Source organism: Aquarana catesbeiana, linkage group LG02 (assembly GCF_042186555.1).
Source record: "Aquarana catesbeiana isolate 2022-GZ linkage group LG02, ASM4218655v1, whole genome shotgun sequence".
NCBI lineage: Eukaryota > Metazoa > Chordata > Amphibia > Anura > Ranidae > Aquarana > Aquarana catesbeiana.
In genome coordinates this window covers 181,208,799-181,224,880 of record NC_133325.1, presented here as the reverse complement: position 1 = coordinate 181,224,880, position 16,082 = coordinate 181,208,799, and the positions used below count along the sequence as shown (strand labels likewise).

General features: G+C 42.0%; 1 protein-coding gene across 2 annotated transcripts in view; it reads right to left on the bottom strand.

The window, feature by feature from the left end:
* The window catches only part of SUOX (sulfite oxidase), a 69,846-nt gene that overhangs the window by 7,981 nt on the left and 45,783 nt on the right, over nucleotides 1-16,082 (bottom strand). For both annotated transcript variants that reach the window (XM_073613962.1, XM_073613963.1), the window contains exon 3: nucleotides 2,934-3,093. In XM_073613962.1, the coding sequence (XP_073470063.1) occupies nucleotides 2,934-3,093 (160 nt within the window). The remainder of the gene's footprint in view (nucleotides 1-2,933; nucleotides 3,094-16,082) is intronic.

The window sequence follows — 16,082 nt, the reverse complement described above, 5'->3', positions numbered from 1 at the left end:
AGCTGTAATTGCAGCGAAAGGGGGTTCTACAAAGTATTTACTCAAGGGGGCTGAATACAAATGCACGCCACACTTTTCACATATTTGTAAAAAAAAAAAAAAAAAAAAATTGAAAACCATTTATCATTTTCCTTTCACTTCACAATTATGTGCCACTTTGTGTTGGTCTATCACATAAAATCCCAATAAAATACATTTACGTTTTTGGTTGTAACATGACAAAATTTGGAAAAGGGGTATAACTTTTTCAAGGCACTGTAGTTTAAAATCTGGCGTGAGTTGGCATTGGACTTAATTACAAATTGCCAATCCATTAATCAAATGAAACAGCAAAAGATTAGGAACACAGTTATTGTGGTTTTTAAAACATTCATTAGTTTGAGCAACAAAAGTAAATCAGAGAACCAGAACGTACTGCTTCAGTGGGAAAATTACCTAAATTAGAAAAAAAAAAAAAAAAAAGTTTTCTATAGCCAATCTCTTAAGCAGCGTACACACGGTCGGACTTTGACTGGACGCCGACGGGCCAAATCCGGCAGACAATCCGATCGTGTGTGGGCTTCACTGGACCTTCAGCGGACATTTCCAGTCACAAATCTGACGGACTTTAGATTTGGAACATGCTTCAAATTTTTACGTCGTAACTCCGCCGGACCCAGAAATCCGCTCGTCTGTATGCTAGTCCGACGGACAAAAACCCGACGCTATGGCAGCTATTGGCTACTGGCTATCAACTTCCTTATTTTAGTCCGGTGTACGTCATCACGTACGAATCCGTCGGACTTTGGTGTGATCGTGTGTAGGCAAGTCTGTTCGTTATAAAGTCCGTCGGAAGTCCGTCGAAAGTCTGTCGGACCAGTCCGGTCGAAAAGTCCGCCCATGTGTACGCGGCCTTAGAATGAAAAGTAGAAGAGACCTGTTGTGCTTGATCTACCTACCCATTTACTTGCGGGAAGAAAGTACATATTGAAATGAGGCTTGTTCATTGTCAAGCATATGATGCATTCTAAAAGTAGTGACAGTTTTTACCTTTTAGTTAAGAGATTAAGTTGGCACAGTAAATAATCCTTGTAAACCACAATTCAAACAGTTACACGGATTACGTTATGCTCTATAAAAACAAAAGCAGGCATCAACAGCGCATTTACTACTCATTGTTAATGACCTAGGAGGCAAAAAAAAAAAAAAAAAAAAAAAAAGTGACTAAATAGCAAAAAACCCTGCTTTTTTTTTTTTTTTTTTACACTAAAAGCTGTGATTTTTATTGACAGATTATAGAACACTAGTGTAATAGGTCAAAGAGCACCAAATGAAAAATCCTTAATGGTGGAGTCCAAAGTTGTTATTGTTCAAACGATTACAGCAAGCAGGGCAAAAAGACAGATAGCCAATGTGTTTCAGGGATCTTGCAATCCCCCTTTATCAGGGCTATGTACAATGACAATGTTATGGACTCAAAAATATTCCCAAGCAGACTGCTATGCAGGCAGAGGATGTTCTCAGTAAAGTGGCAAGCTTGCAAGCAGAAATACAGCTATGAGTACTATGAATCCAGGGTAGGTTGAATTACCAATATGGTTAGTTAGCCAAGACCCTGGGGAGGTGGCCTAGTTCTTTCCTATGGGCAGCTGCAATATTGGCTGCAGAAAAGGCAGAAGCATTGTCAGCTTAACCCCGGGCCTGTAAAGCAGCTGCATTATGGCCCTTTACCATATGGCTGCAAATGGGCCAGGAGAAGAGCAAAAAACGCAAGACGTGTTTACTGCAGGGGGTCTGAAAACATCCCAGACACCAAAACAAGAGCGGTCACTAGACAAAGCAATATGGGCTGCAGCACGCTGGGATCTTGCGAGATGCTCTCTGGTTCCCTTTTTACTTTTGCCACTGTTCAGATGAGAGAACAGGTGACTTAATTAAAACTCCAATAACTTCAAACTTTGTCTTGCACCATGTGTTCTAGAATGAATATTTTATGCAAGTAGTGTTTTGTTTTTTTGTTTTTTTTTAAATTGAAAAAACACTATGCTCCCTGCTTCTAGCCCACACCACCCAAGCTCACTGCTCCACAGTCAAAAAAAAAACAAAACCAAAAAAACACATTTGCCCTTAAAGCCCTCGTGTCACACCTATGACTTTAGCGATCACAGTTTGCCTCTGTCCAGCAACCTGTCTTAAAGTGGATGTAAACCCTCACATGTACCCAGTAAAGTAAACAACCTCAGATGATACAGAGATGAAACGAATCTCCCTACATAAGTTTTACATGTATATCTGTGGTCTTCAGCTTTAAAGACACGGGACTCAGTGCTTTGGAGAGAGATCAGAAAACACTACAGATATATGTGCCCAGCTCAAATTTCATGAATCAGGTTTACATCCACTAACTTTCTCCCATAATCTCCATTTCTCCCTCCCATAACCCCCATTTCTCTCCCAATCATGGATGAACTTTAGCCACCGATCTGCATTACACCCAGTCGCCTCTATTAACCATATTACTCTCTGCAGAATTCCATTCACCCCTTAACTCATAGCGAACTTCGGTATGCCAACCTTTAACCCCTTCCTCAAGAACTAATTTTCCTGCCAACAATAACCCACCACTCACCTCTACCCAAAAATTCCACTCACCACCACATCACAGCTTACATTTTAAAGTGCCCACAGCTACACCAGTCTACACTCACTCCTGGTTACTTTTCTCTGGCAATCTCCATTCATCATACAGAGCCCATCTTGCCCAATAACCTCCATTCCTTCTCCACTTAAAGTTGTAAACCCCCTGGAAATTTTTGCTCCCTTCTCACCTTTACTTGACAACTTCTACTCATCCCCTAAAATTTGTAAATGCGGTTTTGGTTTCTTACCTATAAACTTACCTATTCTGGAATGAGTGTGCCTGTACATATAATATGGTTTTGAATGGTACTTACTTTTCTTTGCTGTGTCTCATAAATCAAGAAGCTGCCCAATCCCACAAGTGCCCCAGCTGTGACGACACTCTTTTTCCAGTTATTTGCTCTGGGTGTTGCTCCTGTGCTCTTGTATCTTCTTTGTGAGCAGATCTGTACCCAAACCATCTGCTTCTGCAACCTAGGAAACAATGCAAAGGACAGTAAAATACAATGGTGGGAACTTGCAAAAGCTGAGCAGATAAAATCTGTAGCAACTGTGCCAATCAACTTCTAATTTCAGCTTGTTCAAGTTAGGGGTCGATTTACTAAAACTGGAGCACACAATCTGGTGCAGCTGTGCATAGTAGCCAGATTCTAGGTTTTATTGTCAATGCTTAACTGAACAAGCTAAAGTTAGGCTGGGTTCACACTATACTACACGACAGTAGTACGACTTTCATCCTACGTTGCTCTGCGACATCAGTCCTACATTGGTCCTACATTGATCCTACAGCCATCTGACTTTCATGAACAGGATACTACTTTGATCCGACTTTTCAGATAGTACACTTGTCCTTTGACCAATCAAAACTAACACACAAGGAGGGGCTACAGCAGGGGGCAGGAAATAATACAATGTCGGATGCCAAAGTCGGATGGTTAGGACAAGGATCCGACTTTGATCCTACTTCAATGATAGTCAATGGGCTGAAGTAGGATCAAAGCCTGACCAAAGTAGTACAGGGAGCATTTTCAAAGTCGGACCGACTTGCGTCAGACCAGTTAAGACGGCTCCCATAGGGAAACATTGATTTTCATACGTCATGCGACATGAGCTCCCAATGCCGGAGCGTCTGTCGGACCAGTGTGAACCCAGCCTTAGGCTGGGTTCACACTGGTGCAACGCGACAGCCGTCCTACTTTGGATCCGACTTTGACCTGCGACATGAAGCCGGCATGCGTCCGAATTTCAATGAACGGGGATCCGACTTGGATCCCCGCCAATGTCAGGCACTGTGTTTGGTATGAATCTTGAGGGGGAACTCCGCGCCAAATTTTAAATAAACCGGCATGGGTTCCCCCTCCAAGAGCATACCAGGCCCTTGGGTCTGGTATGGACCTTAAGGGGAACCCCTACGCCGAAAAAAACGGCGTGGGGGTCCCCCCAAATCCATACCAGACCCTTATTCGAGCACGCAGCCCGGCCGGTCAGGAATGGGGGTGGGACGGAGCGAGCCCTGCGGGCCCCCCCACCCCAAAGCACCTTGCCCCCATGTTGATGAGAATAAGGGCATCTTCCCGACAACCCTGGCCGTTGGGGTCTGCGGGCGGAGGGCTTATCGGAATCCAGGAAGCCCCTTTAATAAGAGGGCCCCCAGATCCCGGCCCCCCACCCTATGTGAATGAGTATGGGGTACGTGGTACCCCTACCCATTCACCTAGGGAAAAAGTGTAAAAAAAAAAACAAAAAAAACACCACTACACAGGTTTTTGAAGTCATTTATTAGACAGCACCAGGGGTCTTCTTCCGGCTTCGGGGGTCTTCTTCCGACTTCGGGGGTCTCTCCGGTTCTTCTCCACGCTCTCCGGGTTTTCTGCTCTTTTGCGATAGTGGTGGCCCGGACTTCTGCCTTCTTGTCTTCTTCCGATGTTGACACGATGCTCTCTCCAGCTGGAATGCTCTGAGTGCTCCGCAATGGACTTATATAGGTGGTAACCCCGCCCCCTTCACCCAGTGACCACGCCCCCTTATGAGGGCACAGTCCCAGCATGCCCCGGGACAGTGACCTCATAAGGGGGCGGGGTCACCGCCTATATAAGTCCATTGCGGAGCGCTCAGAGAGCATTCCAGCTGGAGAGAGCGTCGTGTCAACATCGGAAGAAGAGAAGAGGGAAGAAGACAAGAAGGCAGAAGACGAAGGCAGAAGACAAGAAGGCAGAGGTCTGGGCAACCGCTAGCAAAAGAGCTGCAGAAGATAGCGGAGGAGCCGTCAGAAGATCAGGACACCGGAGAGACCCCCGAAGTCGGAAGACCACCCCGGAGCTGCCTAATAAAATTACTTTAAAAACCTGTGTACTGTGTTTTTTCATTGACACTTTTTCCCTAAGTGAATGGGTAGGGGTACGATGTACCCCATACTCATTCACAAAGGGTGGGGGGCCGGGATCTGGGGGCCCCTTATTAAAGGGGGCTCCCAGATTCTGATAAGCCCCCCGCCCGCAGACCCCGACAACCAACGGCCAGGGTTGTCGGGAAGAGGCCCTTGTCCTCATCAACATGGGGACAAGGTGCTTTGGGGTGGGGGGGCCGCAGGGCGCCAAAGTTGGACCAAAGTAGTACAGGGAGCATTTCTAAAGTCAGAACGACTTGTGTCAGACCAGTTAGGACGGCTCCAATAGGGAAACATTGAATTTCACACATCATGCGACATGAGCTCCCAATGTCGGAGCGTTTGTCGGACCAGTGTGAACCCAGCCTTAGAAGCCAGTACTTACTATGCACAGCTGTACCAGATTCTTCGTGCACCAGTTTTAACAAATCCTCAAAAACCTTGGGGGAATCAGCAGTAAAACTGGCATGAAAAAGACTTAAGTGTGTGTGTGTGTGTGTGTTTTTTATTTCGTTTAAAACATGTTTTTGTCTCTAACAACTCATTTTTATCCTTCGCTTCCCTCTTTTTTGGAATGTACCTAGTTTTTTGGAAGATATTGGTTTGGCCTTATAGTAGTTTTATGTACCTGCCCCTTCAATTTGGGTAGGCAGGTTGTGGTTAGCACTAGAAGCGGTGATGTCATGCAATTGAGTGTGTGCATGACATTGAAAATGGCTGCCAAGCTGCATTTCCAAACAATTTTAAAAGCACATGCTGACCATAGTGCCCAGTGTTTACCTCTAAAGCAGCTGGTGGATATCCGGCAAAACGGTTAGGCTTTGTCCTTTACGGCCCACCTCACTGGTCATCCAATATGGACTGATAAGTCCATATTGCATGGGACATCTTTTTTACTCCAATCTGAGCCAAGGAGAGTTACATGGACTATAAAGCAAGAGTCTTGGTTTGACCATATGGACTACAAGTACTTAGGTCATGGGTATAGGACTATGCACACCTTGGAGCACATGCAAGGTCTATATCCTCTATGATATAACACGGACTGACCAGGATAATACATGTACATATGCATTATTTTGATTACTCTGATTTAAGCCAAAGACTATACATGGATTACAAGCAATAGCTTCAACTTGATCATATGGTATATATGGACACCTGATTGCAAACGTTTTTAGGGATTCAAGTCTTTCATGCCTATGGCTTTATGAAATGAGCCCTTACTGATGTGCGAGGGAGGTCTTTACAGCAGAATATAGGTTTGGTTATCTAAGGCAGTGGTTCTCAACCCTGTCCTCAAGTACCCACAACAGGCCATGTTTGCAGGTTTTCCTTCATCTTGCACAGGTGCTTTAAATCAGAGTCAATGGCTTGGTATTTTGGACAGCTATTTTATCTAAGAAATTCCCAAAAAAAACATGGCCTGTTGGGGGTACTTGAGGACAGGGTTGAGAACCAGTGATCTAAGGGAACAGACAGACTCTGTAAAACATCCTCCTCTGGACCACAGTGCCCTTTCAAAGTGATTTAAGGGTGCACCCAATGTATCATTTGAGGCTCTGCAGTGCATACGATTAACATGCTCTGGAACTTTGGTCAATACCTGAAGACTCTTAAAACTTCTTTATACACCTTGGAATAATTAACTTACATGCTCAGTTTCTGGAACTAAGCGCATGACATTTCCTTTTTGGAATAAATATTTACCCACTGGCTCAGTTTCTAGAATCAAGTACGTAACTATCTTCCAATTTGGAGGAGTAGCCAAAATATATTTGAATTACTCCATTTCCAAATACGATTGTTATGTTGATGTACTATTATAGTAGATTATAGGTACTATGAACATGAGTGATATTTGATTGAGAGAAGTGGGTATTTGGTTTTTGCACATTTGGCATGCGTGGTATTGTGAGGTAATTTTAAAATTTGCTACATGAAATAAAGTATAGTGTATTTTTTGTATTTAGTCCAATGAGTTATCTATAGAGCTCTTCTTTGCTCCGTTACATTTGGTTTATATGAGAGTTGGTTTAGGAAATCCTCCCTACAGATTGGAGCACCTGAGTATGGCAATCAGTCTGAGGAAATTCCCAATGTGAATAAAACTTTGCAATCAATCTCTCTGTACTCTCCCCACATTAACTGTCCGATCAACTACTCTCATCATTAAGCTGGAGTTACTCCATAACCACATTGGTCATCTTTTGCAGCTTGCTAAATGGCTGCATCATACAGACTTAAAAATAGAGATATATGGGCAAATCTGAAAAGATCAAGCTTTTGAAATGAAGTAAATAATCCAAAGTTGCATGTCCAGCCAGATTAACATTTCTTATGGAGCAATCTTTTTGCCTGTATTTTAATTCTCTAGGTCAGGGGTCCCCAACCAACTATCGGGCCGCGGCCCACTACCAGCCCTTGCCTCTCCGTGGCTGGCATGAAAGAGCCTGGCGGGCGGCACAAGAGCCAGGTGGGTGAGAGAAGCGAACGGACGGGCAAGCAGAGATGATCTCTCTGCCGCCCTCACAGCCAGTGTTCTGTCAGCCTCTTTAATGTCGGAGGTACGGCAGAGAGATGATATCTCTCACCACCCACCCAGCATCACCGCTCTCCTGCCTCTGTGCTAAATGGACCAGTGCTGCCACCAATGCAGTAACAATCCACATCTGGTGGCACTGGCAAGTGATGTGGCAAGGGACAATCCACATCTAGTGGCAGGCAGCGTGGCAAGTGACAAGCTCTGGGCTCCCACTGATTCCCCATTATAGTGAGTTGAACCCTTTCATTTATTATTACTACAATGTAAAGAAAGTGCTTCGATCACCCTGACACCATATCAAGCATGGTGCCAGGATGATTTAAGCGCTAACACCAGCCATTGCCCTGACAAATTGCCCATGGGAAAATAAAATAAAAAATAAAAAAAAGGCGAGCTTACACCACCACCACCAACTTCCCACCTCTGAGCCTTGGCACAATTTTCTTCCACGTAGCCAGTCCCTGGTGCCAAAAAGGTTGGGGACCACTGTTCTAGGTCATGGGCTTGTGAATAGATTACATGTATTTATTAATAAGTACACAAGTTTATGTAGCCCTAGTAACCAGATTCTACTTTGTTTGCACAGCAGTTTGGGAAAAAAAAAAAAAAAAAAAATTTAAAGCCATTTTATATGCCAGTGTAATAAAACAAAAAAAGGCAGTTCAATAGAAATTCTGACCACCATTCATATTTGTACCCCCCCCCCCCCCCCCCAAACAAAAAGTCAATTTGGACAATAGAATGGGGTGCCTTGCCGTCCTTTTACAAAAAAAAAATAAAAAATTATTATATATGAAAAAATATACGCAAACCAACAAGGACAGCATTTTCCCTGAGGAGCAATTTACTGTTGGGAGTTCAAATCAGCAATTACCTGATAAGATAAAGGCCATAAAACAAATTGCCCAGGCATATTGTGGAAACAGAAGGAGATACAGTAAGGAGTTGCCTCTAAATAGAGAAGAGAAAGTATTATCTAACCTCAAACAAGGACTGTAAGATTCACTGATGCCATAGCATGAGCACACAGGCTTTATTCTGACCGGGAGATATTTATACAAGCTAACAAAAACGTATAGCACATGGCTATATAACATAATGGCTAAAATTACTTTTCTGTTACCTTTCTTGTTGCTGAATTTTTCTACTGTGGAAAGGTCAGAGTTCAGTCGAACAGTTACTTGCGTATGAATGCAGCAGCCATCTTTAAGAAGATCACTAACTGATCATTCAGTACAGGGCCGGTGCTACCACTAGGCAAACTAGGCAGCCGCCTAGGGCGCCCAGCTACTGGTGTTCCTACTCTCTTCTCTCTGCAGCAAGCAACTAAGTCTCAGCATCAGCAAGCAGCCGCCGCTCCGTTTGCACATAGTGTCAGAGGCACAGCGGCGGAGGACTGTGTCTGTGTCCCGACCCCCGAATGAATGGAAGCAAGCAAACATTCATTGATGGGCGCTGGTAGGCTGCATTGTTAGGATATATATATATATATATATATATATATATATATATATATATATATATATATATATATATATATATATATCAAAAAAGTCGCGCTAAAAATTAGAGGTAAAAAACTTCATAAAGATATGAAGGTGAATAGTGATCATTAGGTAGATGAGTTTCATAAGAGTGCTGAGCAATGTAAATACACGCTTTAAAAATAAATGCTGTTGGTTAAATAGGACACAGAAATCATTGACTATGTCCGTATGAAAAGATCAATACTGCATGACCCAATCGGTGACAAGTGAATATCTCAAATAACTGTAGGGATAATAATGTGACAAATCTGTGACTAAAAAACTGAACCGTGATGAATGAAGAAAAAAAATAAAATATAAATGAATAAAAAAAAAAAATAAAATAAAAATACAATAAACCCAAAATCAGTCCGTGACTCAACAAAAACAATAATAATGGAAGTCCATCCGTGCTAGATTGATATGCAAAGAAAATAACTTGTCTCCCAGTGCTCTGTGAAATAATGTAACAAAATCTTGCTGTGGTAAAAATTAGAGTGCGTAGACAGACCTCCACCTCTTGGAAAAATTGCTGCCTCTTACCAGACAAAAATGGTCTCTTAATTACAGGAGACCCAGGGAGCGGATGGCTGCAACCCCAGCCAGGGATCTTAAAGGCAGGCACTCAGCATCCAGATCCAGGGACTCTCTCCCACCAGCCTCCGCAAACAAGGAAATGTCACCATGCAAAAAACAGAAGTGCTCCACATAGCATAAAACCAGCGTTTTATTAAATATAAAAATTAAAGGTTGCACTTACAGAAGTAAAACACGTAAGAAAAAGCCGGCCGGCTTCAAAGTAACCCGTGTCTTCCGGGTATATGGATCGCGGTGTCGTCGGGACGTAGCTCCTCCTCCCTACGCCGTTTCGTCACAACAGGACGTGGTCACGGGATATGGGCAGCGTCCCGACTCACCGCTTATATAGACACATCAACAACATCTCATTGCCACAACAGGATGAAAGCGCCATCTCAACTAAGGGAAGCAGTGTGGGCAGGGACAAAACGTTACCTAAGTAATAGATGTTTAAAGGCACAGAAAAATGATAAATAAAACATCTTTAACAAGACTATAAAAATCAAACAAAAAAGGCCAAAAATTGCAGAATTACTGCTGCAACAAATTAATAAGTTAAACCCAAAACAAGGAAAAAAGGCCCCTCATAAATACAGGGCTGTGTGTATAGATAAGTGGTGTCTATTACATGCGCATGTTTCTGTGAAAGAAATACGCGCACTACAATTCGAAGTTTCAACCTCAAAATGTGAAAAAAAATAATAAAATAAAAAAAAAAAAAATTTAAAAATTAAAAATTAAAAATAAAATAAAAAATAAATAATAAAAATAAATAAAAATAAGAATAAAAATAAAAATAAAAATAAAAATTGGGTCAAAAACCTATACGATATAAATAAATATATATACAAAATGTTAATTTTAAATATAATTAGGAAACCGTTTACCCTGAAATGAGAGGGCACTTTAAAAACAACTAATCAAAAACCCACATATATCATTAGAGACAGACTGTTTACGCTTATAAAAGGGAACTGAATCATAAAAAGAAACTAATAATAACAAAAAAACAAAAACAAACTATTACTGCCTAAGAGTTATCTATAAAGGCGTTAACATCTACATCAATGTTAAGACCAAAGGGGGTGTAGGACTTCAATTTATGAACCCAGGCCATCTCTAATTTAGAGATGCTACGTACCAGGACACTCCCCCTCCAGTGGGGCTTAAACTTATCTATCCCCAAAAAAATTGTACCCGTGGGATCTCGACGATGAGCTGTCAAGTAGTGTTTCGACACAGAATGTTTTGTGAACCCTCTCCTAATGTTATTAATATGCTCATTTAATCTCACCTGCAGGGGTCTTTTAGTACGGCCCACATACTGCAGGCCACACGGGCACTGCAGCAAGTAAACCACCCCCGTGGTGGAGCATGTAATGAAGGGCTCGATGGTGTAGGACTTGCGTGTACACGTGGAGATAAAATTCATTGTTCTTCTACTCCTACATCCATTCAGCGAACAAACCTGACATCTTCTGCATTGAAAATATCCTGTCAGTTCAGAAAAGAAATTAGGCCTCGAAACTGGGGGATCAAAGATATTGGGTGCCACTTAGTCCTTAAGTGAAGGTGCCCCCCTGAACACCACCTGCGGTTTGACTGGCAATATAGATGCCAGCACCCTATCATTTCTAAGGACATGCCAGTATTTATTAATAATACGTTTAACTCTAAAGTGTTGGCAGGAATAGTCAGTGATAAAAGGGCAACGAAATGGAGCATCAACCCGATCCCCAACTCGTTCCACAAGTAAATCCTTACGGTCCACTTTCTCAACCTGATCCAATGTGCTAGCCACAAAATCTGGGGAATACCCCTTGGCAACAAACCTCTGAGTCAAGATTTGTGCCTGATTACGAAAGGTGGCAACATCTGTGCAGTTCCGCTTAAGCCGAAGGAACTGGCTCTTAGGTACAGATTTAAGCCATGAAGCATGGTGGCAGCTATCATGGGGGATAAAGGAGTTCCTATCAGTTGGTTTGAAATATGTAGAAGTGACAAATTGGTTATTACTGATAGAAATAGTGAGATCTAAAAAGTTAATCTGTTCTGGACTAGCTTCATAGTTGAGCTGAATGCCCCTATCGTTGTTGTTAAGAAGGCACATATACTCAGATAGATCGGAGGCCGTGCCATCCCACAGGAGGAGGATGTCGTCTATGTAGCAAACCCACAAGGCCATCTGAGGCCTTGGCTGGGCATAGACGACATCCTTCTCCCACCTGGCCATGAAAAGATTCGCCAGGCTAGGGGCGTATTTTGCCCCCATAGCAACCCCCCTATCCTGACGATAATAATTCCCATCAAACCAAAAGAAATTATGCGTTGCCGCAAATTCCAACAATAACATAATGAATTGAATTTGTTCATCCGGGAGATTAGACAATCGGTGAAGATGGTCCGACACGGCCTCCAAACCTAATTGGTGGGAGATGACCGTATAGAGGGAGGTGACGTCAGCCGTTACCAGCAACATCCCTTCCCTCCGTACGTGATTTGAAAGGAGGTTGATGACATCACGAGTATCTTTGACATAGGACCTCATAGTACGTACCAATGACTGCAAGTAAAAGTCTATGTATTTGCCCACCCGGGACGTGATGGAATCTATCCCACTGACTATGGGACGTCCCGGGGGGCAAACAAGGCTCTTATGTATTTTCGGTAAGTAGCAAATAACCGGTACCCTGGGTGCCCTAGGGATCAGAAAAGACTTTTCTTTACTGTTCAAGATGCCGGAGCTATGGCCTCTAGTGACCAGAACCTCCAACTCCATTTTGTAAGTAGCGTTAGGATTAGATGGTAACCGAGTATAGGTCGTGTCATCACCTAGAATACGGTACATTTCATGCATATAATCACTCCTATTCAGAATGACGATCCCACCCCCTTTATCCGCAGGGCGGATGACGAGTTGTTTGTTATTGCACAAAGACTCAATACCCGACTGAATGTCCTTATTCCTAACGAATTTTACATTCATATCGTCCAATTCTTTTAAGGCCAAGTCTCTAAAGACTCTAAGAGAGGGAGAGAGGTGACCAGGGGGGTTAAACAAAGACGCGTTAGACAGACCTGAGTGGGAAAAGACATCGTTCACAGTTCTGGAGGGATTGGCGGAATTTGAAGCCATATATCTTTGGATATTAAGTTTTCTAACGTATTTGTGAATATCCATATACGTTTGGAACTTATTGATATTCCGGGGTGGGGCAAATTTTAAACCTTTGTCAAGCACTCTGATCTCAGAGTCAGTTAGAGCCTGTGAACTAAGGTTGAAAATTCCATTACCATCTATGTCCTTGGTCTTTTTGGATTTAATGCGCCTCCCCCCTCTAGTTCCTCTCTTAGTTCTACCAGTCTTTTTGTACCCTGGTTGGCCCTGGGAAAATCCCAGTTCTGATATCCAGGCTGATAAGACTGGTTAGTTACAGTGTCTTCAATGGGACAAGGGGCATATTGCCTTCCAGAGCTGTCATTGCCCTCCCTAGGTCCAGAGGGTGGTTGGTGAAAATCCCCTTCTGGGTACCTCATATCACCCAGAGGTGCATAATTATTTTGAACTGGTACATTATAATCAATACTATAATTATCCTCATAATGGACTACAGATTGTTCGCCATAATGATTGGGGCGGACATATCCAGGGCCTCGAAGATGGGGTGGAATAGACATACGCTGATCTAGGTGGCCTCCTTGTGGGTGCCCATTATAGGTATAATTATTGTAGTTGTAACTAGTATTATTTCTAGGAACACTGCCACGCCCCCGTGTTGAGGGTGGGCCTCGCATATTGCCTCTTCCCCGGCCACGTTGCAATCCTCGGTGGGGTGAACTGAATCTATATGGCTGTTGAGACAGAGTTCCCTCCTGAATGTATTGTGCACCCAATCCAGCTTGGCTGGAATATGGATACGGAATGGAAGAACGTCTGATGTTCATTTTCTGGGGGGGTGGTAATTGAGCCCTGCCCGGGAGCATACGTGCCCCCTGAGGTGCTGCCGCAACATTGTTATTCGCAACATATGGGCCTTTCTGAGTGTTAATCATGCCCTGATTATCAGCAGATGGAGTGATATCCATCGATAGAGTGGCTTCCCCGTTTTGTTCTGCAAATAGTTTCTTTTGCCATTCAAATACTGAGTGAGACTCATAGTCCGCTATATCCCTATTAAATTTCTTCCTTTTTTTAATTTTTGTTCTTTATCCTCTTTCTCCAAAAGTTTAAGCAGGCCTTTGGATCTATCCAAATACTCTTCTCCCGTTTGAAAAGGGGTGAGCTTCTCCTTAATCTGCTTAATTTCCTCATCAAGTCTGGCCAGTTTACTGGCTTTTCTCTCGAGTAGGAACCTCAGGAGACTAATACCTGCTTCATTGAAATGTTTGTACCAGCCTTCTAAATCATTCTCACCTTTCTGGGGGCCAACATCCCACCTAAGGCTTCGGGGTACCATATGTTTTTTGACATAAGTTTCTAGAAAAGCGATATCCCACTGGGTATGAATCTCTGAAACGACCAGATTTTTTAATCGCATGAACAATCCCCCAATATCGCTATCACCATTCTTATAAGGTTTAAAGACACCTTCGGTGTTAACCACCCTGGTGGCTCTGAACTCAAAGATATCCATAAGTAAGGTTGGGTAATCGCGGCCAACTCAATGAGGGCTAACCGTGAGATAATGTGAGTGCTAGCAGCAATAAAAATTACAGAATCTAGAAAGGTAAAAACAAAAATTGCGCTTACACTAATATATATAAGCAGCGACTAAAAAGTAGTAAACCATAAATCATATATATATCAAAAAAGTCGCGCTAAAAATTAGAGGTAAAAAACTTCATAAAGATACGAAGGTGAATAGTGATCATTAGGTAGATGAGTTTCATAAGAGTGCTGAGCAATGTAAATACACGCTTTAAAAATAAATGCTGTTGGTTAAATATGACACAGAAATCATTGACTATGTCCGTATGAAAAGATCAATATTGCATGACCCAATCGGTGACAAGTGAATATCTCAAATAACTGTAGGGATAATAATGTGACAAATCTGTGACTAAAAAACTGAACCGTGATGAATGAAGAAAAAAAATAAAATATAAATGAATAAAAAAAATAAAAAAAAAATAAAAATACAATAAACCCAAAATCAGTCCGTGACTCAACAAAAACAATAATAATGGAAGTCCATCCGTGCTAGATTGATATGCAAAGAAAATACATTATTTCACAGAGCACTGGGAGACAAGTTAACAAAATCTTGCTGTGGTAAAAATTAGAGTGCGTAGACAGACCTCCACCTCTTGGAAAAATTGCTGCCTCTTACCAGACAAAAATGGTCTCTTAATTACAGGAGACCCAGGGAGCGGATGGCTGCAACCCCAGCCAGGGATCTTAAAGGCAGGCACTCAGCATCCAGATCCAGGGACTCTCTCCCACCAGCCTCCGCAAACAAGGAAATGTCACCATGCAAAAAACAGAAGTGCTCCACATAGCATAAAACCAGCGTTTTATTAAATATAAAAATTAAAGGTTGCACTTACAGAAGTATAGAAGTAAAACACGTAAGAAAAAGCCGGCCGGCTTCAAAGTAACCCGTGTCTTCCGGGTATATGGATCGCGGTGTCGTCGGGACGTAGCTCCTCCTCCCTACGCCGTTTCGTCACAACAGGACATGGTCACGGGATATGGGCAGCGTCCCGACTCACCGCTTATATAGACACATCAACAACATCTCATTGCCACAACAGGATGAAAGCGCCATCTCAACTAAGGGAAGCAGTGTGGGCAGGGACAAAACGTTACCTAAGTAATAGATGTTTAAGGCACAGAAAAATGATAAATAAAACATCTTTAACAAGACTATAAAAATCAAACAAAAAAGGCCAAAAATTGCAGAATTACTGCTGCAACAAATTAATAAGTTAAACCCAAAACAAGGAAAAAAGGCCCCTCATAAATACAGGGCTGTGTGTATAGATAAGTGGTGTCTATTACATGTGCATGTTTCTGTGAAAGAAATACGCGCACTACAATTCGAAGTTTCAACCTCAAATGTGAAAAAAATTTAAAAATTAAAAATAAAAATAAAAAATAAAATAAAATAATAAAAATAAAAAATAAGAATAAGAATAAAAATAAAAATAAAAATAAAAATAAAAATTGGGTCAAAAACCTATACGATATAAATAAATATATATACAAAATGTTAATTTTAAATATAATTAGGAAACCGTTTACCCTGAAATGAGAGGGCACTTTAAAAACAACTAATCAAAAACCCACATATATCATTAGAGACAGACTGTTTACGCTTATAAAAAGGAACTGAATCATAAAAAGAAACTAATAACAAAAAAACAAAAACAAACTATTACTGCCTAAGAGTTATCTATAAAGGCGTTAACATCTACATCAATGTTA